The 25,456-nt window shown below is 46.6% G+C and overlaps 1 protein-coding gene across 3 annotated transcripts in view; it reads right to left on the reverse strand.

Moving 5' to 3' along the window:
* IQCA1 (IQ motif containing with AAA domain 1) overlaps positions 1-25,456 on the reverse strand; it is a 195,274-nt gene that overhangs the window by 89,478 nt on the left and 80,340 nt on the right. For all 3 annotated transcript variants that reach the window (XM_043878061.1, XM_043878060.1, XM_043878062.1), the window contains 2 exons: positions 18,390-18,512; positions 7,066-7,141 (listed from right to left, as the gene is read on the reverse strand). In XM_043878061.1, coding sequence (XP_043733996.1) covers positions 7,066-7,141; positions 18,390-18,512 — 199 coding nt within the window. The remainder of the gene's footprint in view (positions 1-7,065; positions 7,142-18,389; positions 18,513-25,456) is intronic.

Here is a 25,456-nt window from a genome sequence, read left to right on the forward strand (position 1 = left end):
AACTGGCCAACCACTTGTAAAAGAATGAAACTAGGACACTTTCTAACACCATACACAAAAATAAACTCAAAATGGATTAAAGATCTAAATGTAAGACCAGAAACTATAAAACTCCTAGAGGAGAACATAGGCAAAACACTCTCCGACATGAATCACAGCAGGATCCTCTATGGCCCACCTCCCAGAATATTGGAAATAAAAGCAAAAATAAACAAATGGGACCTAATGAAACTTAAAAGCTTTTGCACAACAAAGGAAACTATAAGCAAGGTGAAAAGACAGCCCTCAGATTGGGAGAAAATAATAGCAAATGAAGAAACAGACAAAGGATTAATCTCAAAAATATACAAGTAACTCCTGCAGCTCAACTCCAGAAAAATAAATGACCCAATCAAAAAATGGGCCAAAGGACTAAACAGACATTTCTCCAAAGAAGACATACAGATGGCTAACAAACACATGAAAAGATGCTCAACATCACTCATCATCAGAGAAATGCAAATCAAAACCACAATGAGGTACCATTACACGCCAGTCAGGATGGCTGCTATCCAAAAGTCTATAAGCAATAAATGCTGGAGAGGGTGTGGAGAAAAGGGAACCCTCTTACACTGTTGGTGGGAATGCAAACTAGTACAGCCGCTATGGAGAACAGCGTGGAAATTTCTTAAAAAACTGGAAATAGAACTGCCATATGACCCAGCAATCCGACTTCTGGGCATACACACTGAGGAAACTAGATCTGAAAGAGACACGTGCACCCCAATGTTCATCACAGCACTGTTTATAATAGCCAGGACATGGAAGCAACCTTGATGCCCATCAGCAGACAAATGGATAAGGAAACCATGGTACATATACACCATGGAATATTACTCAGCCATTAAAAAGAATTCATTTGAATCAGTTCTAATGAGATGGATAAAACTGGAGCCCATTATACAGAGTGAAGTAAGCCAGAAAGATAAAGAACATTACAGCATACTAACACATATATATGGAATTTAGAAAGATGGTAATGATAACCCTATATGCAAAATAGAAAAAGAGACACAGATGTACAGAACAGACTTTTGGACTCTGTGGGAGAAGGCGAGGGTGGGATGTTTCGAGAGAACAGCATCGAAACATGTATATTATCTATGGTGAAACAGATCACCAGCCCAGGTGGGATGCATGAGACAAGTCCTCAGGCCTGGTGCACTGGGAAGACCCAGAGGGATCGGGTAGAGAGGGAGGTGGGAGGGGGGATCGGGATGGGGAATACATGTAACTCCATAGCTGATTCATGTCAATGTATGACAAAACCCACTACAATATTGTAAAGTAATTAGCCTCCAACTAATAAAAATAAATGAAAAAAAAATGCATTGGCTAGATTCAGATTTATCCATAAACCAGATTTATTTGTAAATTATGAAATTCATGCCCTGTCCCTGGTGGGTCAGACAGGAAAGAATCTGCCTGCAGTGCAGGAGACCTGGGTTCAATCCCTGGATTGGGAGAAGACCCCCTGGAGAGGGAAATGGCTACCCATTCCAGTATTCTTGCCTGGGAAATACCCCGGGCAGAGGAGCCTGGTGGGCTGCAGTCTATGTGGTCGCAAACAGTTGCATGTGACTGAGTGACTGACATATCTGCCCAGTCCTCGTAGACCTGTTGCCCCCCTGTGGGGACATGGAAACACACCCCTGGAAGTCAGGTGGAGGTGAATACTGCGGCTCTGGGGTGGGCACAGGTGAAGCGGGAGATTGTCACCCCACCTGGGTCTCAGGGGAGGCTTGAAGGGACAAGCATTCCAGGCAAAGGGAACAGAAGGCATGACAGCTCAGAGGTGTGAGTGTGAGTGGCTTGTGGGAGGAAGAGCAAGGGGCCCGCGAGGAGAAGGATACAAAGGTCCAGCTTCATGGGGGCTCTTCCGGCTCTTTCTCTATTCCTCTCCTAATATCTAGATAACACGCTTATACTGCTTCTTCTTCTTAAGTCCCAGCCTTTTCTTCCAATAATTTAGTTTTAAATTTATATTGGAGTATAGTTGTTTTACAATGTTGTGTTAGTTTCTACTGCACAGCAAAGTGAATCAGCTGGGCCTGTTCCCGCAGCCCCTCTTTCTTGGATTTCCTTCACATTCAGGTCATCACAGAGCATGGAGCAGAGTTCCCTGCACGGTACAGGACGTTCTCATCAGTTACCTATCTCATACATACAGTACGTGCTCGTTAGTAACCTATTTCATACATATAGTCAGTCAGTTCAGTCGCTCAGTCGTGTCTGACTCTTTGTGACCCCATGAACCACAGCACACCAGGCCTCCCTGTCCATCACCAACTCCCAGAGTTTACCCAAACCCATGTCCATTGAGTCAGTGATGCCATGCAACCATCTCATCCTCCATCGTCCCCTTCTCCTCCTGCCCTCAATCTTTCCCAGCATCACGGTCTTTTCAAATGAGTCAGCTCTTCGCATGAGGTGGCCAAAGTATTAAGAGTTTCAGCTTCAGCATCAGTCCTTCCAATGAACACCCAGGACTGATCTCCTTTAGGGTGGACTGGTTGGATCTTCTTGCAGTCCAAGGGACTCTCAAGAGTCTTCTCCAACACCACAGTTCAAAAGCATCAATTCTTCGGTGCTCAGGCTTCTTTATAGTCCAACTCTAACATCCATACATGACTACTGGAAAAACCATAGCCTTGACTAGATGGACCTTTGTTGACAAAGTAATGTCTCTACTTTTTAATATGCTGTCTAGGTTGGTCATAACTTTCCTTCCAAGGAGTAAGTGTCTTTTAATTTCATGGCTGCAATCACCATCTGCAGTGATTTTGGAGCCCAAAAAGATAAAGTCAGCCACTGTTTCCACTGTTCCCCATCTATTTGCCTTGAAGTGATGGGACTGGATGTCATGATCTTTGTTTTCTGAAAGTCGAGCTTTAAGGCAACTTTTTTACTCTCCTGTTTCACTTTCATCAAGAGGCTCTTTAGTTCTTCTTCACTTTCTGTCATACAGGTGGTGTCATCTGCATATCTGAGGTTATTGATATTTCTCCCAGCAATCTTGATTCCAGCTTGTGTTTCTTCCAGCCCAGTATTTCTCCTGATGTACTCTACATATAAGTTAAATAAGCAGGGTGACAATATACAGCCTTGACGTACTCCTTTTCCTATTTGGAACCAGTCTGTTGTTCCATGTCCAGTTCTAGCTGTTGCCTCCTGACCTGCATATAGGTTTCTCAAGAGGCAGGTCAGGTGGTCTGGTAGTTCCATCTCTTTCAGAATTTTCCACAGTTTATTGTGATCCACACAGTCAAAGGCTTTGGCATAGTCAATAAAGCAGAAATAGATGTTTTTCTGGAACCATTTTGCTTTTTTGAAGATCCAACGGATGTTGGCAAGTTGATCTCTGGTTCCTCTGCCTTTTCTAAAACCAGCTTGAACATCAGGAAGTTCACAGTTCACGTATTACTGAAGCCTGGCTTGGAGAATTTTGAGCATTACTTTACTAGCGTGTGAGATGAGTGCAATTGTGTGTAGTTTGAGCATTCTTTGGCATTGCCTTTCTTTGGGATTGGAGTGAAAATTGACCTTTTCCAGTCCTGCAGCCACTGCTGAGTTTTCCAAATTTGCTGACTTATTGAGTGCAGCACTTTCAAAGCATCATCTTTCAGGATTTGAAATAGCTCAACTGGAATTTCATCACCTCCACTAGCTTTGTTTGTAGTGATGCTTTCTAAAGCCTACTTGACTTCACATTCTAGGTTGTCTGGCTCTAGGTGAGTGATCATACCATAGTCATTGTCTGGGTCATGAAGATCTTTTTTGTACATTTCTTCTATGTATTCTTGCCACCTCTTCTAAATATCTTCTGCTTCTGTTAGGTCCATACCATTTCTGTCCTTTATTGTGCCCATCTTTGCATGAAATGTTCCCTTGGTATTTCTCATTTTCTTGAAGAGATCTCTAGTCTTTCCCATTCTATTGTTTTTGTCTATTTATGTTCTCATCAGTCACCTGTTTCATGCATAAAGTAAGTTCTCATGAGTTGTCTATTTTATACACGGTATCAATAGTGTGGATATGTGGATTCTAATCTGCTTCTTGACTCATCAAGAAGCTCCTGACACAAGTGCCTGACTCCCTGTGAAGGTAGAGGAGGATTTTGCTCTCCCACTTTTCTTTCTTCATCCAAGATGTTACGATCAGAGGTGAAGGGAGCCAGGCTTTCTAAATCCTGATTGTGTGCTGATTTAAAAAACAGTCATGGAATTTAGAAAGATGTTAATGATGACCCTATATGTGAGACAGCAAAAGAGACAGAGATGTAAAGAAGTCTTCCAACAAAGGGCAGGTAGTCTGAATGTTAAAAGCATTTTTGTGAATTAAAGAAAGCCAGATATCTCGAGTTAAGGAACTTAGCGCTGTTCCGTGGACAGGAAGATGCAAGAGTCTGGGCTCGCTGAAGTCATTCGTTCACATGCATCTCAGCTCTCTGGGGCCGGCGTCCTGTGTGTCTCACATCCCGAGTTCCTCGGTGCTCACCGTAGGGAGTGGCCGCCGCCTCATGGCTGCCAGACCAAACAGGCATTTGTTCTCCTTCCTGAGTGCCCTTAGGGCTCAGAAATTCACATCTGGAGGGCTGGAACCGCTGATGGCTGTGACACCCGTGTTTACTGATGTGGCAGGAATACTCCATTTCTCAAGTGTAAGACACTACTGAGATGTACCTCGCACCCGAGACTTCCCTCTGCACTGGCGGCTACTCTCAGGACCCCCTGGAGGCTGGGCTCCACATGGTGAGGGAGTAACAGGAGAATGAAGGAGAGACAGGCAGGAAGCCCCAAGGACAGCCAGCAGGGCTCCAGAAAAGGGGGGGGGTGTTTAGAAGCAAATGAGCTGACAGTTCAAAGGCCTGGAAGGTATCTCGAAGGCTGGTGATAGATACAAAGAATATGAGACAAGAGACGGTGTGTGCAGACCAGGACATAATGTCCTGTGACAAAGGGCAGCTTCTGTGTGGGGCCTAGCCCTGATTTCCAGGGGCACTCCAGCCGGGCCTGGACTCTGCAGGAATCGTGGACTACCGCGATTCCTGGCCAGGTCCCTTGGAAGTGGCTGTGGCCAGACTAAGAAGCCAGCCAGCTGGTGCCACTGTCCCCACCCGCCCACCAGCTCCGCCCCTGGGTGTGTAGTGAGCCTCAGATGGCATGGGCCACCCGTGCACCCCCAGGCGAGCACTGCACGTGCCCACCGGAGCCAGTCAATATTTGCTGAGGGAGTATGTAAGCGAGTGGGCATTTGACAGAAGCAATAGAGTTGCCGTGTGACCCTGCAATCCTACTCCTGGGCATGTATCTGGACAAAACTACAGTGTGAAAAGATACATGCATCCCAGTGTTCACAGCAGCGTTATTTACAGTAGCCAAGACATGGAAACAGCCTGAATGTCCACTGACAGATGAATGGATAAAGAAGATCTGTCCCATATGTACAATGGAATAGTTCTCAGCCACAAAAAGAATGAAATAATGCCATTCTCAGCTCCATGGATGGACCTAGATATCATCATATTAGGTGAAGTAAGAAGGAGAAAGACAAACACCATATGATACCACTTACATGTGGAATCTAAAATATGACACAAATGAACTAATCTTCAAAAGAGAAACAGACTCGCAGACATAAAGAACAGATGTGTGGTTGCCAAGAGGGGGGTGGGGGTGGGGGTGGGGTGGGGGAGGGTTGGATTGGGAGTTTGGGATTAGCAGAGCAAACTATTATATACAGGATGGATAAACAACAAGGTCCTACAGTACACAGCAGAGGGGGATACATCCAACACCCTGTAATAAACCATAATGGAAAAGAAAAGGGAAGAGTTGATATTCTCAGCCTGAATGATGGCAGGTCTCCGACCGTACCTGCTGACTGGGCTGAGTGATGTTTATGTCTTCCCGGTTGTTGTAAAGAGAAGTGAGATGGGTGTGAAAACACGCCTTCCATGTCGTGGGCGCCTGATCAATGTTAATTTACCCTCTGACCTTCTCCCCCCCCCATTAAAGCAGTTGCCAAATCCTTCTGAGGTCATCCTTTCTTAGTGCTTCTGCCTTAGCTCTGCGTCTCCGGCCAAGTGGGACCCTGGCCACTAGTGGTGAGCGAGAGAACTGCAGGAGAGACACAGACATTCTTATTTTACTGAAGCAGCCAGCCCATCAAACCTGCCATGACTCTGATAGAGTTGCTAAGGGTGAGGCTCAACTAACTGGGGGTAGAAACCATGCATCAATTAAAAATACATATTAAGTAAATAACAGTCCCACTGCAGTCCAGCTAAGGCCAGATAAAGAAGGAGCCACATGCGTGACTCAAGCGTGGAAATATTCTACTTCACACCCTTATGGCATTTCTCAGGAGTTTCCAAATAGCACTAATGACCAGGGTCACCCTGGCAGGTCATTCTGTTTTGGGATTTATTGTGAGGGTGGAGTGGAACCAAAGGAATTGGACAACCATTCCAGTAAATTTTAATGAGAACATCTCAAAGGCCAGTTCATACACTTGCCAAAAGAGCCAGATTACATTCTGAACATGGGACAAAAGAATTAGGTGTCAGCATGCAGGCACGTGTCTTAGTCTAATAGGATCACAACGTTTTACTGTACATACGGCACTGATTTTCTTAATTTAAACAATCCAGGGGAAATCCTTCTTCCCCTTCATTCCAAGGAAGAGAAGGTTCAGCTGACGTCTCAAGGGTTTAAAACAGAACAGAGGTTGAGACATATTCTGATCTTGCTCTTTTACCACCTATATGCTTTGAAGCCACTCAAAGCAATTTTAAAAGCGAGACAGACAGACAGACTTCGTAGTGAACTGCATGTTTGCAGCCTCTGGAGTTTGAGTAAACTCCAGGAGACGGTGAGGGACAGGGAAGTTAGATGTGCTGCAGTCCATGGGGACGCAGAGTCAGACACGGCTGAGCGAGTACACAACAAAAGCCTCTCACGACTGGGCACCGACGCCTGCCCAACGAGGACACGCCAGTCAGCACACCCGTCCTGGTAAACTGACCTTTGTAGACGTTATTTCCTTCCTCCATCGTATGAAGGAAGACACTCGGTGACATTTTCCACATCTCATCTTCTTCCTGGTGGAGCAGAATGACACACCCGTTAACGACAGGCATAGCTTATCTGCTGCGGTCAGACACGGAACGGCGCGCACACACGTGGTGACGGTGACTGCGCAGAGCACGTGTTCGCTCCTGGTGTGTGGGGTGAAGGTCCGGCCCCTCGTCCATCCACCTGGGCGGTTTCCCTGCTGACGGTCTGAGCGGGGGGCGCTGTGTCCACTGACCAGGGCGGGGATGGTTTGAGACTTAGGTCCACCGGCGGGCTCACAGGGGCCTTCCTGACTCAGGCACCTCCCTGTGGTGCCCACTAGCCCTGAGCTGGGTCCTGTCCTCTGAGGTCTGGCTCCTTCCTTCCTCCGAGAGCTGTCGCCCATCCGAGTCCTGCCGCTTCCCTTTGCCATGTTGCCGTGACCCAGCTTCGGGGCTGCTCCCCATCTCCCTTCTGCTCCACTACCTGTCAGGTCGGGCTCTGCAGGAGCCGCGGACTGCTCCTTTCTTTGCTGGCCTGTCCCCTCCCCGGGCCAGGAAGCCAGTCCTGAGCCCCAGCTTGAGCTGGAGTCCCGGCCTCCCGCCTAGAGGCTGGTCCTGTCGGCCTCCCTGCCCTGGGCCTCCGCTGCAGAGACAGCTCAGCCACCCAGAGCAGCCAGGCCAGAGCTGCAGGGACCCCAAGCTCTGCAGGCAGAGCCCCTGCCCTACGCCACCAGGGCTGCTCTCAACCGTGAACAGCAAGATCTTGCAAAGCCCCAACTGACATTTCTGGGCCATCATGTTTACACTGTATGAAGTGTCAAGTGCCCGATGACCTGGTTCTTGTCCCCCCACAAAGGACAAAGGAAGGATGCTTGTCTACATGATGTCCATGGGGAGTTTTCCAAAGCACCTGAAGCTCTCTGTGTGGCTTGCGGGAGGAGCGGCAAGAAAAGGACAAGCTGCTCTGGTGGGTCAGGGTAGAGGACGTGCCCTCTCTTCCAGGACCCTGGGGCCACACGCCCTGGTGGTTGGGCAGCGCCTGCCCTCGTACCGGCTCCCTCCCCACTCTCCTGCCCCGACTCCACGACTCCACGTGGCTGTCAGGAGGATACAGGAAGGACAGCTCCCAGGAGTGATGAGAGCACCCCTGAGGGAGCCAGGCTGCTGGGAGGACCCTCACTTCTTGGGATGGGGTCACAGAAGACCTGCCTGAACCACAGCTCACGGAATGTGCCATCTGCCTGGCAGAACCTGGGAGAGAACCTGGACCCAGAAATGCTGGGGGCTCCAAGCCTATGGAGCAACTGACGCACCTTTCAGGACCCACAGGAGGTCACAGCTCTCACTGGGGCAGGAGACCCACCCGTGCCTGCCCAGGACACCCGGTCCTCTGAGAAGAATCAGCCAGAGAAACAAGAAAGTGACAGTGCTGGATGAAGGCGTGTCCTTGGAGGAAAGAATGACTCATGGGCGGAGGGGCACCTAAAATAACTGACTAGTCTTCTCAGAGATGTACATCCTTCTCTCTCTCCAGGGGTCAATAAGCATTTGTGGATCTTTAGTATTTTTAGAGTCAATGCGTTACTGACCCGCGTGTTGTTGTATTGTTGCCCTTTTGTTTGGGAGACTCAGATCAGTCTGTATTTGGGGAGGACGGGACGGGGGGAAGGGGAGGAAGACGAGGACAGGGAAGGGGACAGGGGGGATGGGGGAAGAGGAGGGGAGGGGAGGGGGAGGAGGGGGAGGAAGGGGAGGGGGAGGGGAGGGGGAGGAGGGGGAGGAAGGGGAGGGGGAGGGGAGGGGGAGGAGGGGGAGGAAGGGGGAGGGGGAGGGGAGGGGGGAGGAGGGGGAGGGGCAGGGAGGGGGAGGAGGGAGAGGAAGGAAGGGAATGGGGAAGGAGGAGGAGTGCTACTCCAGGGAAGGGAGCACAGCTGCAGAAGCACTTTTCACAGAGGGACCAGTCAGTCCATGGGGGTCTGAGCTGGGAGGCTGGGCTGCTTTGGGTAGCTGGAAATCAGTAAGGCAGGGTGTAGGGGACGGGGCGAGCATCTAGACAGACAGGAGGCTGGGAGACAGAGCAGGGACGGACCTTGCAAGGCCCATGAGCCATGACCTTCAGAGAGCGTGACCTTGGTCTGGGAGTAGGGTGGCCACCGGGGGTCCCAGGAGAAGTCCGACATTTCTGCATCTGCTCGTCAGGCCATGACTCTGGCTGGAGGGCGGGATGAGGCTGGAGGGGGTGAGGGCTGCGCCTCCCCCCCCCCCCCCGCCGCCCCCCCGCAACCAGGATTCACTTTCCCATCTTCTTCTGCGGGAAATCCCCCTTAGGCCCGAGGCCAATGTCCCCTCCCCTGTGAAGCTGTCCTGGATTCTCCCAGGTAGACAGGACCCTCTCTCTGCGGCTCAGTGGGATTTGCTTATCCTTTCTGGCGCCTGCCTTCCCGTGTAGATGACCGGCTATTTGTGTGCCTGACTTTCCTGCTCTCTCGGGCTCTGGGGCCCTCGTGGAGGAGAATCCCATCTTGCTGATGCTTGGACCCTATAAAGAACCAGCACCAAGCCTGTTTCCTAAATAAGTGTTTCACACATGTAAATAAAAATGAGATTTATATCTTTATTTGTACAGCTTTATTTCTATAATAAATATCAAGTTCTCAAGGGAAGCAAAACACTGCAGGACCAGTTTTGGGAAAACACCTGATCCCGATTGCACAGAATGACCGCGGCGCTAGCGGTTCCCATGATGTTTCACACAGTGATGACGTAACTGGGCAACTCGGGAGACACCTCTTAACCAGAGTGAACACACATGGAACATTTCCGCCTTCCTGTTTAGAGATGGCTCTTTCTTTGGTCAATAGTTTACTGGATGGATCTTTGCCTTTGGCTGCTGTTTTGAACACTTCCCCTTTTGATAATTACTGCGAGAGAGAAATGCCACGAGGAGGTTTTCCCACTTCAACTCCAAAGTCATTGCTTTTTTCCCTGAATCTTTCACTGTGAAGGGGTCACACAAGTCCACTTGCATCGTCAGGGTGCCCACCTTGACCAACGTCCCTCTCTGATGGAAAGTTCTCGGCCACAACTCCCAGCTCAGCCAAGTGACTGGGGAGAGTTCTCATGAGAGAGGCCTGCCTCTCAGGGAGCAGCCTGCCCCTGAGGCTGCTTATCCTTCCCGGCGCCTGCCTCTCTGTGTAGATGACCGGCTATTTGTGTGCCTGACTTTCCTGCTCTCTCGGGCTGTGGGGCCCCCATGGAGGGGGATCCCATCTTGCTGATGCTTGTACCCTATAAAGAACCAGCACCAGGCTGGTTCTGGCCAGCCATGCTGACTCCCTCTGCACTGGGGCAGGGACACACAGCTGGACTGGCCAGCAAGCAGCAAGGTGGGAACATGGGTCCCAGCCGTCACATGGCCTTCTGTAGAGAAGGGGGTGCACAGGGGAGCTGGTCCCCATGGACATGGGTCTTGCAGCTCCCAGCTCCAGCCTGTGCCGGCCAGGACTCTCCGTCATGTGTCCCCCACGTGCCTGACTCCGTCTCATCAGCGGACCTAAGTGGGCTGCTGTTGCCACCCACAGACCCTGTGGGTCACAAGAAGAAACAGGATCTGAGATACACCCAGCCTTCCCACTCATTCAGAAATCTTGTAGACATCACGGAGGATCTGCTCTGTGCAAACACCCGTGAGGGACATCTGGGGAGCGGGGGCTGGCAAGCTGACAGCAGAGCCATGTTGCATGTTTTGCAAAAATGCTCATTTATTTTGCCAAGAACACAATGGCAACAATGGGATAAAATTTTTAAAAATCAAAGGAAATAAATTGCTTCCTCACCATCACTTTTATCCAATGAACCCTTCATTTTTCTTTTTCCTTTTCTGTACATATTGGCGATGTCTGTCTGTTACAGCATAATCATAGTGATATAATAGTTGTGCCAGCTGAGTAGGTGAAACAAAGCATTTACTTTTAATTTCTATTCCTTTATTTGGTGCCACTGAACTGCATTTTGTGTTTTGTTTGTTTTGATTTTTTTGGCTTGTTTACCAACTTTATGACCTTATCTTGTTCACCTGTAAACATTTCCTGAGCACCTACCGCGTGGGGAAATTTCTAGGTGCTGGGATGCCAAGGACCCTTTAGGCTCCAGCTCTGGGGCCTGCCTCAGAGTTCTCCTACACCGGGATTCTCAGACTAGTCATTGTTCAGTCACTCAGTTGTGTTTGACTCTTTGCCACCCCATGAACTGCAGCACACCAGGCTTCCTCATCCTTCACTATCTCCTGGAGTTTGCTCAAGTTCATGTCCACTGAGTTGGTGATGCCATTCAGCCATCTCTTCCTCTGCTGTCCGCTTCTTCTCTTGCTCTCAATCTTTTCCTGCATCAGGGTCTTTTCCAATGAGTTGGCTCTTTGCATCAGGTGGCCGAAGTATTGCAGCTTCAGCATCAGTCCTTCCAATGAATATTCAGGGTTGATTTCCTTTAGGATGGACTTATCTCCTTGCTGTCAAGGGACTTTCAAGAATCTACTCCAGCACCACAAATTAGAAAGCATCAATTCTTCGGTGCTCAGCCTTCTTTATGGTCCAACTCTCACATCCGTTGGGCTTCCCTGGTTACTCAGATGGTAAAGAATCTACCCACAGTGTGGGAGACCTGGGTTAAATCCCTGGGCAGGGAAGATCCCCTGAAGAAGTGAATGGCAACCCATTCCAGTATTCTTGCCTAGAGAATTCCATGGACACAGGAGCCTGGCGGGCTATAGTCCATAGCGTCACAAGTGTCGGACATGACTGAGTGACTAACACACACACTCACATCTGTACATGACTACTGGAAAAATCATAGCTTTGACCATACACACCTTTGTTGGCAAAGTGATGTCTCTGCTTTTTAATACGTTGTCTAGGTTTGTCACAGCTTTTCTTCCAAGGAGTAAGAGTCTTTTAATCTCAGATCAGTGGAAAGGGGTTAAATTCAGGTGGGGCCACATCTGTTAGGCTTTTTAGATGGGGGTATGCATCTAGGCATATTTCTGCTAACATATTAGCCCAAATGTCAGACTGATCACTTATGGCTTTCAGATTATCTGAAGGGTACCTCAGGATCTGTGTCCTGGGGATGGGAGTGAGGTCGCTCTGATGGGGAAGAGGCTGATGACTTCTCACTGAACTGAGGGTGAAATTATAATCCACTTTTAGATGCAAGAGTGAAAAATCAGTCCAGAAGTGGCCTGGGGGCACTGTAGACAGACAATAGCTTTCAAACTAATCAAATTGCATAGAGTCAGGTCCAAGGATCTTCCCAGAAGAATTAACACTAAGCCAAATCTGTTTATGGCTGGAGGAAACATAGATAAGAATCTCCAGTATTTGTGAGACTGTGTGTTAGGAATAGGACAAAACCATTGAAGATAGTTCCAGGGACTTCCCTGGTGGTTGTGGTTAAGACTCTGGGCTTCCAATGCAAGGGGTGTGGGTTCCATCCCTGGTGGGGGAACTAAGATCCCACATGTTGTGCAGCGCGGCCAAGAGGGGGGAAAATATATATATATATAAGGAAAAGAGTTCCAAATGGTTGAACATACGGAACACTGAAAAATAACAAAGAGAAGACAAGAGCTGTGAGGATGAACTGCAGAGTGATTTTTTCCTGTGTCTTCTCTTCCAAAGCCAACATGAGGTCCAGAGAGAGGCAAATGAAATTACGCTGATATTGAAAGCATATTTGCAAAGATTGCTATTGGTCTGCAGAAAATGCCCTTGAGGCACCACCATTTTCCTCTATCAAGGTCCCCCTTTAAGGGGATCTCCTCATCTGCAAGCCTGAATACCTCTGCGTGTTAGTTGCTCAGTCGTGTCCAACTTGTTGCAACTCCATGGACCGTAACCAACCAGGCTCCTCTCTTCATGTGATTCTCTGGGCAAGAATACTGGAGTGGGTTGCCATTTCCTTCTCCAGGGGATCTTCCCAACCCAGGGATCAAACCCGGGTCTACTGCATTGCAGGAAGATTTTTTTTTTTTTTTTTTTAATATACCATCTGAGCCACCAGGGAAGCCAGTTTAAAACCAAAGATCCCTAATAAAGACCTGTTTGTTTTCTTACTGTTGAATTTTGAGAATTCTTTATGTATTCTAGATACAAATTCTTTGCCAGATAAATAATATGAAAATAATTTTCTCCTAGTCTATAGCCTATCTTTTCAGCCTCTTTACTGGGTCTTTACAGAACATAAAAACTGCTATTAATATTTTGATGAAATCAAATTTATCTTTTATGAGTCACGCTTTTGATGTTAGGTCTCAGAACTCTTTAGCCCCAGATTCTGAAGATTTTTTCCCCAAGGTTTTTATTTACAGGTTTTATTGTTTCATGTTAAAGTCCATGATACATCTTGAGCTAGTTTTTGTATCAGGTATGACACTTAGGTAGATTTCCACTTTCTTGCCTATGGATGAGAGACTAATTTTTGGAAGCCCACCAGTCCCTAAAGAAGAAAATGCCTGGATCCATCTATTTCCTTCTGTTCTTCACCATCTTCGTGTTGAGGATCCCCGGGTGGATTCAGGAAAAGAATAGAGAACTTCCATAATTTGAACATGAATATGTTTGCAAAGTTTCTTGGTGAGCTGATCAAATGAATATAGGATTGCTAGTTCAAGTTATTTTAATTTAAGGTGCTCTTGTCTACAGTTACAGAGAACTACCACAATGCCCCTAACTCATGCTATGAAGCCCCAAATAAATTGGAAATCCAAGGAGGGACACTGAAACCTACAAGTTCACGCTCCAAAACTTCTTCCAATCGTCTCAGCGTTCAACCATCTCAAAGACACCACAGAGACATTCACTCATCCTGAGATTCTTGGTTGATGGGGTGCCTACAGGAGCTCTTCCCCGCTGCCCTGGGGTCAAGAGGAGAGGCCCTGTGCGAGGGTCACGGTCCTGCAGGTTAGAGGTGGTCCCAGGAAGGAGATGCTGTCACAAAGGGGTGTGGGGGGGTGGTCTCTGAGCCGGACAGGTGGGCTGCTGCACTGCTGACTGTAAAAGCCCAGCTCTTTCCACCACCAGCAGCGCCTGCCCTGTCCTCCATCACGTTCTCAGGGAAAAAAAATCCACAAGATCAACAAAACCCACTTGCTTCTCTTTCAACTTCATGAACGACGTTTGATTTTAAATGCATCATGTCCCGTGAGGCTGGACGCAAACTTCAGACTCGGACCACCCTGCCACCCCGAGCCCACACCTGTCCTTGGGTGGGACCAGGCCTTGTAGTCACCCCTCTGCTGGTCTCACTGCTGCTCCCACCCTGGGCCTAACTGACTTCGCTGCCTCAATCAATCCCTTCTCCACGCCCAGCCCCTCCCACGGCACGGCCACAAAGCATGGACCTTAGACTGCAACTTGCTGGGCTCAGTTCAGATCTACTCAAGTCAGTAGCACCCTGGATACGACCATCCACCCACCTCTCAGCAGAAGGCTCTGCCCGGCCCCGAGTCCTCATTCATTGCCTGCCGCAGCCTCCGTGGGCTCCACACATCACACACCCTCCCCGGCCTCCCGTTACCTGTGCTCTGAACTTGTCCTCAGGGTCTGTGGCTTGGATATTGCCTAGAATGCCACCCCCGGCCAGCCTTCAGATCCACTCACTCTCCAGGCCCCTCCCAACGGCTATGCTCGGCATAGTTCTGCTCCTTTGCACACACATCCCAGTCCAGTTCCCCCTCTGCCCCGCCCGGCTCCCCCTCTGTCAGTCCGGCTCCCCCTGTCAGTCCGGCTCCCTCTCTGCCTTCTTTAGTTCCCTTTCTAACCATTGCTGTGTCTCTCTCTCCCTCCTTCCCTTTCTGGGGATGTTCTGAATAAACCACCCTCACAACCTCCCCCTCAGTGTTTCCAGGGAACCCCACCCAAAAGACCAGTTACTGCCCTACTGATCTGCCTGTACCCCCCAAATTCTAACTCAGTCTAAAAAATAAAAAAAACAAAACAACCAAAAAGAGAGCTCACTTGATACAGTTAATTTTTAAAATCCTCCCCCACTTGGCAAGATAATTTTGAAGCGGTGCCTAATAGGGAACAGGGACAATTGGAAGAATTTCAATTTTATTCTAAGCATCTCTTCTTCTAAATATGCATGGGTGAGTTTGACACTTGCAAATTAAAATTCGCTGTTAGTGAAGCTTGTTCCATAAAAATCTGAAATTATCAGCTACACAATCTGGTCTTTGTTGAATGACAGTATTTTATTAACTAGCTATTAAAGAGTCACTTAATGATGAATGGTTTTGGACAAAAAAAGCAAAGTTTGAGTATTTCAGCATTTATGATGTAGTTGCATATGATGGGGATAATCTTTCAGAATTACTTAGACATGAATTTATATGAAAAGTACAGGTCTACAAAGTGAGAATATGATCATTAAAATAGGAAATGTTAATCTCTAAGAAGCCTTGGCACATTTATATGATGTTGGTATGTTTCTTAGGGATTGGATTATCTTTTCCATTGACTTTAAAAAATCTTATTCTGAAATCATTCCTAAAGCATAACAGGAAGCATACCTGAGACCAGCTATTCAAAGTTTTATGTGGAAATTAGCATTTTGACCCATAGAAAAAATATCTATTATTGTTCATCCTGGTTAGAGGGTAAAAGGCAGCAGACAGAGGCAACTAGCTTTGTTGAACTCACACGGGTGTGAACTCACCCCTACCCACAGGGGCAGAGCTGTAAGCTTGTTCTTTTGAATTTTGTTCTAACACTTGGTCATCTATCAATCGCCAGCCCCACAAATATAATCAGAAAACTTGGCAAAGATCTCAGACAAAAACATCTGAATATATCAGCTAATCTCTATAATGGGAAAACAGACCCTTTCCAAAATATCACACCGGGAACAAGGTTTAAAGTTCTGTAAGCCCATGAGATAAGGCAATAGCTGGTCCCGTGGGTGGGGTTCCCTGGAAACAAGACGGAAGACGAGTGGGTTGTTTTTTGGGAACGTCCCCCAAGAGGGAGGGAGGGAGAGCAGCAGCCCTGGGCAAAGGGGGGCTGAACTGGGCAAAGGGGGGCTGAACTAGGCAGGGGGGCGCTGAACGGGGCAGGGGGGCGCTGAACGGGGCAGGGGGGGCTGAACAGAGCAGAAGGGGTTGAACGGGGCAGAGGGGGGCTGAACGGGGCAGGGGGGCTGAACGGGGCAGAGGGGGCGCTGAACGGGGCAGGGGGTGCTGAACGGGGCAGAGGTGGGGCTGAACTGGGATGCGATCATGAGAAATTAGTAGTTGATCCCACAGGGTGCACGGGGGCCGGGAGAACCCTTCAGAGTTGTCCTGGGCAGCGAGAGGCTGGGTCTCTATACCCTATCTTATCCTTTTTTTTTTTTTTTTTAAAGATGATTGTATTTCTTCATTTAATTAATTAACTTCTGGCAGCACCTCACGGCCTGTGGGATCTTAGTTCCCTAACCAGGGATCAGACCTGTGCCCCCTTGCAGTGGAAACACAGATTCTTAAACCACAAGACTGCCAGGGACCGCCCTAAGGTGACTATCCTTGAAGGCAGCTGCCCCGTGCGGGGTGGATAACCGCACTTCAAGCACCCACCTTAGACCCTGAATAGTTGCTGGGGAGGGACTGAGTGTGAGGGATCAGCGCCCCATTCTGTAGCTGGGGATGGAGCCCCTTGGTCCTGAGGGGGCGTTTCAGGGGTGGCATGCATTCAGCATCCACTTCAGTGGAGAGGGGGGAGACCAGGGAGAGGAGGGAGGGGGGTCTTTCTTCTCTTGTCCATGCAGTGAGCAACAGAGGACCAGGGTTAGAGAGGGACAGGGCAGTGGGGGCAGCTGCGAGATTCCCGTTCATCTCGTGCAGGGGGCGAGCCCCCGCCTGCTGTGTCAGCCGCAATCAAGCCCAGGAATTTATTTATTTATTGGCTTAGCTGGGTCTTCACTGCTGGGCTTTCTCTGGTTGTGGTGAGCAGGGGCTACTTTTCGCTGCCCTGTGCAGGTGTCTCCTGCTGCAGAGGACGGTCTCTAGATGGACAACTCAGTAGCAGTGGAGCACGGGTTTAATTGCCCCGCAGCATGTGGGATCCTCTGGTACCCGGGATCAAAGCCACGCCCCCTGCATTGGTAGGTGGAGTCCCAACCACTGGGCCACCACCAGGGAAGCCCCACTCCGAGGAATTCTAAACAAGATGCTAGCTCTTATCACCATCGCGATTCCTTGCGTTTTCCTGGACTTCGGATGTTCCTGTTTGATACTCTCCCTTGCTCACAACTTTGGCCTCCTGGGTCCAGTCACTCCTTGATGACACACCCTGATGACATCACCTCACCGTGATGCCTCCCAAGTTCCCAGGTGCCATCCACCACACCCAGCAAGCTGCCTCCCCCACAGAGAAATTCGAGAGTCTGACGGCCAGGGGGAGCCTGTCTCTGGGAATATGAGGAGCGTGGCCTTGGCTACCTGAGTTAGAGGTGGCTCTCTGCCTCTGGACAGAGTCAAGGAGGGACAAAACCTTTCAGGATCCGCTCTGATTTAGGTTGGGCTTTTGGTCAGCTGTGACGTAGGATCTGTCTGGGCAAAAGGCTACAGCACACACATTCAGGTTTTCGGATGGTGTTACCTTCCAGCTGGAATTCTATGTCCCAAAGAAGGAGTCTATGTTGGAGAGAACCATCTCCCTGGAAGGGGCCTCTCCATGTACCAGAGGGTAAAGACCCCTCCAATCATGCCCAGGACGTAGCACCTGCCTGCCCGCCCACCACCCAGCAACCCCACCACACAGGGCAGGCCTGGCCCGCAGTGACTCTGAACTCTGCTTTCCTTTGGGGATTAAGAGACAAGTCCTGTTAAAAACAGGTCTGAGACGTCAACGTGAAGTGATAAATGGGAATGAATACGCTTTGGAGGAAGTAGACAGGATTGTTTTGACTTTGTAGTGGTCACTTGGTTTGCCAAGAAATTTTCCTTATCTCTACCCTTGAGCAAGGATGAGTGGGATCATCTGTCTTGAGGAATGAACATTCAGAGCGATCACATATGTGACTTATGTGAGGTATCTGAGTTGTTGAAACCACTCCTCAGCCTAATAGGTATTTACAAGTCATAGAAAAGATGACAACTGACTGTCGACCAACATTTTAAAAAAACCGAAAAACAGCTGGGGGATAGAATGGTTTCCAAGGAAATGAGTGACCGTAGTCTCAACAGACTTCAGATTATTGCAAGGATTCAAAGCAAAACAGGGAAAAAGAAAGCTCCCCATTTTTCTAAAACTCCAAATACCTTATTTTTTTCCTTTGTCTCTTTTGTTTCCTTTTCTTTCTTTTCCTTTTTTTGTTTCTTTTCCTTTTTCTTCTTTTTGATTTTCTCCTCTTCATCTTGGCTTGCAAGAATATCGTCAAGAACCTGCAAAAAACCAAAATCATCACAGCACTTTAAGAGAGTCGGATTAAGACAAGGATTATCTTTCCGGTCTGGAAGGAAGTGTTGGCGTGGGTCAGGGTCCCTTCTCTGCTCGGCTCCGAACCCTGCAGAACCAGCCCCCTGGCCTCTCCACTCTGCCTGCCCTCTGCCTCTGGCTGGATTCATCAGCAGAGGCAGCAGTGGGGTCTCAGATGGCAGGTGGAGAGAGAGGCTGGACATTTCTGAATCTAGTTCCCTGCCAGTTCAGAGCTGCTCTGATTCCCAGGGGTCCCACCGACACCGGGAGTGGGGTGGGGGGGGGGTGTTCTCAGCTTCATTAGCATCTCAGCTGCAGCCTGCTCCAGGCTTGCCCCCACCTCTTCCCCAAATCCCAGCCAAGAGCTCCTGTGTTCCTTGCCTAGACTCCATACATCTCTTCTCGGAGCTGGTTTCTTTCACCTCTGATTTAATTTGTATTTCCTACAAAAACCCACTTATTCTAAAATTTAAAATATTGGTTAAGAACTTCCCCAGTGGTCCAGTGGTTAAGACTGCAAGCTTCCAATGCAGGGGGCCCTGGTTGGAGACCTAAGATCCCACATGTAGAGCAGCATGACCCCAAAATAAATAAATAAAATAACAATAAAACAATAATTTTTATAAAATAAAATAATTTTTAAGGAATACAATATTGATTAAAAACACCTAGTTCACATAGGATTAGCATCACTGGAGAATTAGTGGAAGTTTGTAAAAAATGCCACATGTGCTAAGTCGCTTCAGTTGTGTCTGACTCTTTATGATCCCATGGTCTGTAGCCCGCCAGGCTCCTCTGTCCATGGGATTCTCCAGGCAAGAACACTGGAGTGGGTTGCCATTCACTTCTCCAGGGGATCTTCCCAACCCAGGGATCGAACCTGAGTGTCTTGCATCTCCTGCATTGGCTAGGTGGGTTCTTTACCACTAGTGCCATCTGGGAAGGCAAAAACCCCTCACGTAATTCCATTCAATGTGATAAATAGTCACTGAGTGCTCACTTGCTGTGACTTCTGGGAGGTAGAAGGGAGACCCTGATGGGACACATACCCTGTCGGACCCTCGGGCTTTGCTCATCACTGATCAAGTGACTGAGACAAGCCGCAGCACCTCTGAGAGGCTCAGTTTCCTCCGCCTTAAAGTGGAATCAGCACTTCCACCTGGAGCACTACAATCACCAGGCACGGTTCTAAGAGCGTCACAAGGGAGCTCATTTACTGCCGAGCACATTTACTGGGAGCTGTGATCGACCTGTTTTATCGATGAGGGAACTGGGGCACAGAGCGATCAGCCCCATGCTCCAGGACACACAACTAGTGAGTGGCTTGAGCTGGGATTCAAACAGGTGCAAATCGGGACGACCTGCATAATGTAAAAAGTAAAGAGGCAAGATGCCGAACCGTAGTTAAACATTTAGCCTTCAGTGTGAAATGCAATGTTAAACAAATGAAAAAAATAATAATTCACTGTTTCAGGACACATATATGTGTGGTTAAAAGTGTAAGAGATGGGGAAACAGTGGAAACAGTGGCAGGCTTTATTTTCTTGGGCTCCAAAATCACTGCAGATGGTGACTGCAGCCATGAAATTCAAAGACGCAAGCTCCTTGGAAGAAAAGCTGTAACAAACCTAGACAGCATATTAAATAGCAGAGACATTACTTTGCCAACAAAGGTCCGTCTAGTCAAAGCAATGGTTTTGCCAGCAGTCGTGTATGGGTGTGAGAGGTGGACCATAAAGAAAGCTGAGCACCGAAGAATTGATGCTTTTGAAGTGTGGTGTTGGAGAAGACTCTTGAGAGTCCCTTGGACTGCAACGAGATCCAACCAGTCCTTCCTAAAGGAAATCAGTCCTGAATATTCACTGGAAGGACTGATGCTGAGGTTGAAACCCGAATATTTTGGCCACCTGATGCGAAGAGCTAACTCATTTGAAAAGACCCCGATGCTGGGAGAGATTGAGGGCAGGAGGAGAAGGGGATGAGAGAGGATGAGATAGTTGGATGGCATCACTGACTCAACAGACATGAGTTTGAGCAAGCTCTGGGATTTGGTGATGGACAGGGAGGCCTGGCATGCTGCAGTCCATGGGGTCGCAAAGAATCGGACACGACTGAGCCACTGAACTGAACTGGAAGGGTAAGAAATATAAGAGAATGACATATACCAAATTCAGTCCAGTGGTTACTTTCGGAGAGCAAATAAAAAAGGACTAATATTAGACTTCCTTGGTGGCCCAGTGGTCCAGGGGTTAAGGCTCTGCCTGCCAATGCAGGAGACACTGCTCCCTGATCTGGGAAGATCCCACAAGCCGCAGGGCAAATAAGTCCATGCGCCCCAACTACTGGAGCCCATGCTCTCTAGAGCCTGTGCTCCACAAGAAGAGAAGCCAGTGCAATGAGGACCCCGTGCACATAACCTCAGAGTAGCCCCGGCTCGCCCGCCTAAACTAGAGAAAAGCCCGAGCAGCAGTGAAGACCCAGTGTAGCCAAGTGAATCACTGCTGGCTCAGTGGTAAAGAATTCGCTTGCAATGCAGGAGATGTGGGTTCAATCCCTGGGTGGGGATGATCCCCTGGAGAAGGAAATGGCAACCCATTTCCAGTATTCTTGCCTGGAGAATCCCATGGACAGAGGAGCCTGGAGGGCTACAGTCCATGGCGTCTCAGAAGAGTCAGACATGATTTAGTGACTAAACGATGCTGAATAAATAAATAAAATTTAAAAAGGGCTAATATCATTTTACCCCTAGTGTGCTGTGCTAAAGCATTCTTCTGGGATCAAATGTACACTGATTACGCCTTAGTGTGATTTACTGAAATGCTGAGGTTTATTTTCTAATATTGCATTTTTGAATTTGTAACTATGTTGTTTTTAGGAGCTTAATTCACACCTTTAAAAGTGTTCATAACAGCTTTATCATGAACAAAGTAGGATATTCAGGCACCACCTGGACTTAAAAAAAAAAATGTAGTCCCATGTCCAAGTCCACATCCTCCTGAGGCTCACCCACCTCCCAAGGCTCTAGTGAAGATCCTGGGTAGGGGAGGCTCAGGCAGGTGGTGTAGGGAGGTGAGAGGTGACATATGTGTGGTGTACACTATTTGGTAATAAAAAGGATGTCGTTAGACAGGATTGAAAGTCCCTTGTTGTCAGAATAGCAATATTTTCCTTGGGGGTCAGACTCACCTCAACTCATAGAACCAAACCATGGCTGCCAGGACCTTCATGCTCTGGTGCGCTTATGGAAAATGGACATGTTTTGGCCTTTGGAAGTTTGGAAACTTTCAGAAACATATATAATATATATGTATAAAATATATAATATAAATATATGTATCTGAAAAGAGGATAAAATCCTTATCGTGAAGCATACACTTCAGTGCATCAATTGTTTGTTTCACCTAGATCCTTACCCAGTTTATTATTTTCAAAAGATAAAATATTAACACCATCCACACTTCAGAAATTACAAACAAGCATGTAGTGAAACGTTTCCTCCCTATTCATAACTTATTTGACCATTCTCCTCCCAACAGAAGTCAAGGTTATCTCCAATCTTTTGCTATTACCCACAAAGCTGCCAGGGATCAACGCATGCAAATGCCATCTTGCAAGTGTGTGAGCATATCTTCTGGATAATTCCTAGGAGGAGAAATGCTGGATCACATGCATGTACAAGATTGTCAAACTGCCCCCACCGGTTTCTGCTAATTCACACTTCCGCCAGCGATGCGGGCAACTTCACGCTTTCCCACATGCTCACTGACACAGTGCTTGTGTTTGCCAGCTGAACGGGTGAAAAATAGCATGTCATCGTAGCTGTTTCAGTTTTTCGTGTAAGTGCCAACGTTGAATTTATTTGGCTTGTGTTCTTCAACTATCGTAAAATCTCCCAGAATTAGAGATGCACTTTAGTGCCTGTAAAGTCAGCCATTGTGTTTGGGACATCGAGGGGTCTGAATCTGGCTTGCTGCCTGTTTTCTTTCTGAAGACACAGGTCCGATTTTATTGAGCCGTATTTTACATTCTTTACATTTACCCATTCCATGTGGTCAAGTCAATCATTTTTAGTGAGTTTATCACATTGTGCAACCATCACCGTAAATCAGTTTTAACACATCTCATCATTCCACTATGATTTCCTTGTGTCCTTTAATTGTTTCCCTCTCCTGCCCTTCTTCTCCAGCACTAATCTACTTTCTGCTTCCATGGATTTACTCTTTTTGGACATTTCCTATAAACGGAATCATACACCGTGTGGTCCCTCGTGTCTGGCTTCTTTCAAGGTTCATCAAGCTTTTGAAGTTCACCCAAGTTGTGTTGTTGTTGTTGTTCAACTGCTAAGTCTTGTCCAGCTCTTTGCATTCCCACGGACTGCAGCTCGCCAGGCTTCCCTGTCCTTCATTATCTCCTGGAGCTTGCTCAGATTCATGTCCACTGAGTTGGTGACTCCATCCAACCATCTCATCCTCTGCCACTCCCGTTTCTTCGGCTTTTTCCTTTTGTTTGTTCCTTTTTTATTGCTGAGTACCATTCCGTTGCATGGCTATTCCACATCTCACCTACCCATTCACCAACTGATGGAAATTTAGGCTGTTTCAAACATTTGGCTATTATGAGCAATGCTTCTATGAATATTTATGTACATTTTTTGTGTGTGGACATATGTTTTCATCCCTCTTGGATTAAGTCCTGAGAGTGGAACAGAACTGCTGAGTTATTTGGTGAATTTGTATTTAACTTTTAAGAAACTGACAAACTGGTTTCCCAAAGTGCTGCGCCGTTTTATGTCCTCCACGATGTAGGAGGTTTCCTTCTTCTTGACATCCTCAACATTTGTTACCGTCTTTTATTATTAGTACATCATCCTAGTGTTATGAAATGTTACCTCACTGTAGCTTTAATTTTCATCTTCCTAATGACAAGTGGTGTTGAGCATCTTTCAATGTGCTTATTAGCCATTTATCTATATTGCTTTACGAACTGTCTTTTTGAGTCTTTTGCCCATCTTTCTTTTTTTATTAGATTGTTTGTCTCATTACTGAGATGTAAGAGTTCTTTGTACATTTTGGATATAAATCCTTTATCGGGTGTAAGTTTTCAATTACAATCTCCCAGTCTGTTCTTGTATTTGCATTTTCTTAGTGGTGTCTTTGGAAGTCCAAAGGTTTTGAATTTTGATGATATTCAATCTATCAGTTTTGTCTGTCAGTATAGCTTTAATTTGCATTTCCTTTATATATGTGGGGTTCATCGTCTTTTCATATGTTGAACATCTTTTATTATGTTTCAAATCCATTCAGATTTTCATTTCTGAGAACTGTCTGTTCATATCTTTTGGCTTTAAAAATATTGGGTTACTGAGTTTTTTTCTTATAGAGCTATAGGAGCTCTTTATATATTAGAAAAATGATCTCTTATCTGTGATACTCATCACAAATAATTCTTGCAGTGTGTTATCTGTCATTTGACTTTACTTGGAGTCAGTTTGGCCATGGAGGTTAAAAATATTTTTTAATGTAGTTTAAGTTATCTTTTTTTTCTTCTATGACTCCCGGGTCATGCAACAGAGGTAAAAAGGTTTTTTCCACTCTGAGGTTATGACATATTTCTTTGTTGGCTGCTTTTAGTTCTTTTGTGCTTTTGTTTTGTTTGACATTTAAATCTTTGATCCATTTGGAATCATTCTGGGGTAAAGTATAAAGAGACAGAGATTTAATTTTCTTCTTTTCCAGTTGACAACCTGGTTATTATAATCCCATTCATTAAACGGTCTTTTTACTTTTCTTTATACAAGAAGGATGACAGGCTTCTTTATTATAAACTAAATTTCCATGTGTATTTGGATATATTTCTTGATTTTCTGTTCTTTTTCATCTAATCATCTGCCTGTACCAATGGGCTCTTAAAAACATGTTTTAATACCTGGCAGGGCTGGTTCCTCCTCATTACCCTTCATTCTCAGAATTTTACTAGTTATTTCTGGTTATTTACTTTCTGCCCAAAGTTTAAAATCAAATTAGTCACCCTCTGCATGCCCTAACTCCCTACTCCAACAAAATGCTATTGGTATTTTTATTTGGATCGTATTGTACGTATAAACGATGTTTGGGGGAGCTGAAGTATTTATAACATTGAACATTCCTACCTAAGAACACAGTATGCTTTTCCATCTGCTCAATTTCATTTTTCAGAACGTTTTAAGCTTTTATTTCCACATATCACACTTTTATTATTAACTTTATTCCTGGATGTTTTATCTTTGTGTCACTGTTGCTGTTATAAATGGACTCTTCTTATATTTTCTAAATGTAGCTGCTATTTGAACATATAGAAGCTTTTTCTTTCTGCATATTAATTTTGTAACTCCTCATCTTCTCATGTTGCTTAAGGTTTTTTTTTTTTTAGTTTATTCTCTTTGCTTTTCTAAGTTCAGAACATATCTGCAAAAAGTGATCATTTTCCCTCTTCCATTCCAATTTATCGCTCATTCTCTTGTCTAAGAGTGTTCAATAGATCCTGTTCATCAACGGTGATGATGACTATCCTTGCATTTTTCATGACATCAATGTGTTTCTTGTGAATTTCTTTAAGCATGATATTAACTTGTGAACTAAAAAATATTTTGTCATGTTAAAGAAGTATCCATGTATTCCATTTTTGTCTTGTTTTCTTAATATCAAGAATGGGAGTTGACTCTGTAAAGTGCCTTTCAGCACCCACAGTGATGAGCTTATGGTTTTCCCTCTTGGATCTCTTTAGATAATGCAATGTATTCACAGACATCCAAAACACACCCACGCTGGCATTCTGGATTTAACACCACTTGGCTGCGGTGTTTTGCTAATATTTCACTTTGAATTTTTGAATTAATACTCACAAGTATGACTGGTCTCAGGTTCTATTTATA

The sequence above is a fragment of the Cervus elaphus genome, chromosome 20, assembly GCF_910594005.1.
Source record: "Cervus elaphus chromosome 20, mCerEla1.1, whole genome shotgun sequence".
Taxonomy (NCBI): Eukaryota; Metazoa; Chordata; class Mammalia; order Artiodactyla; family Cervidae; genus Cervus; species Cervus elaphus.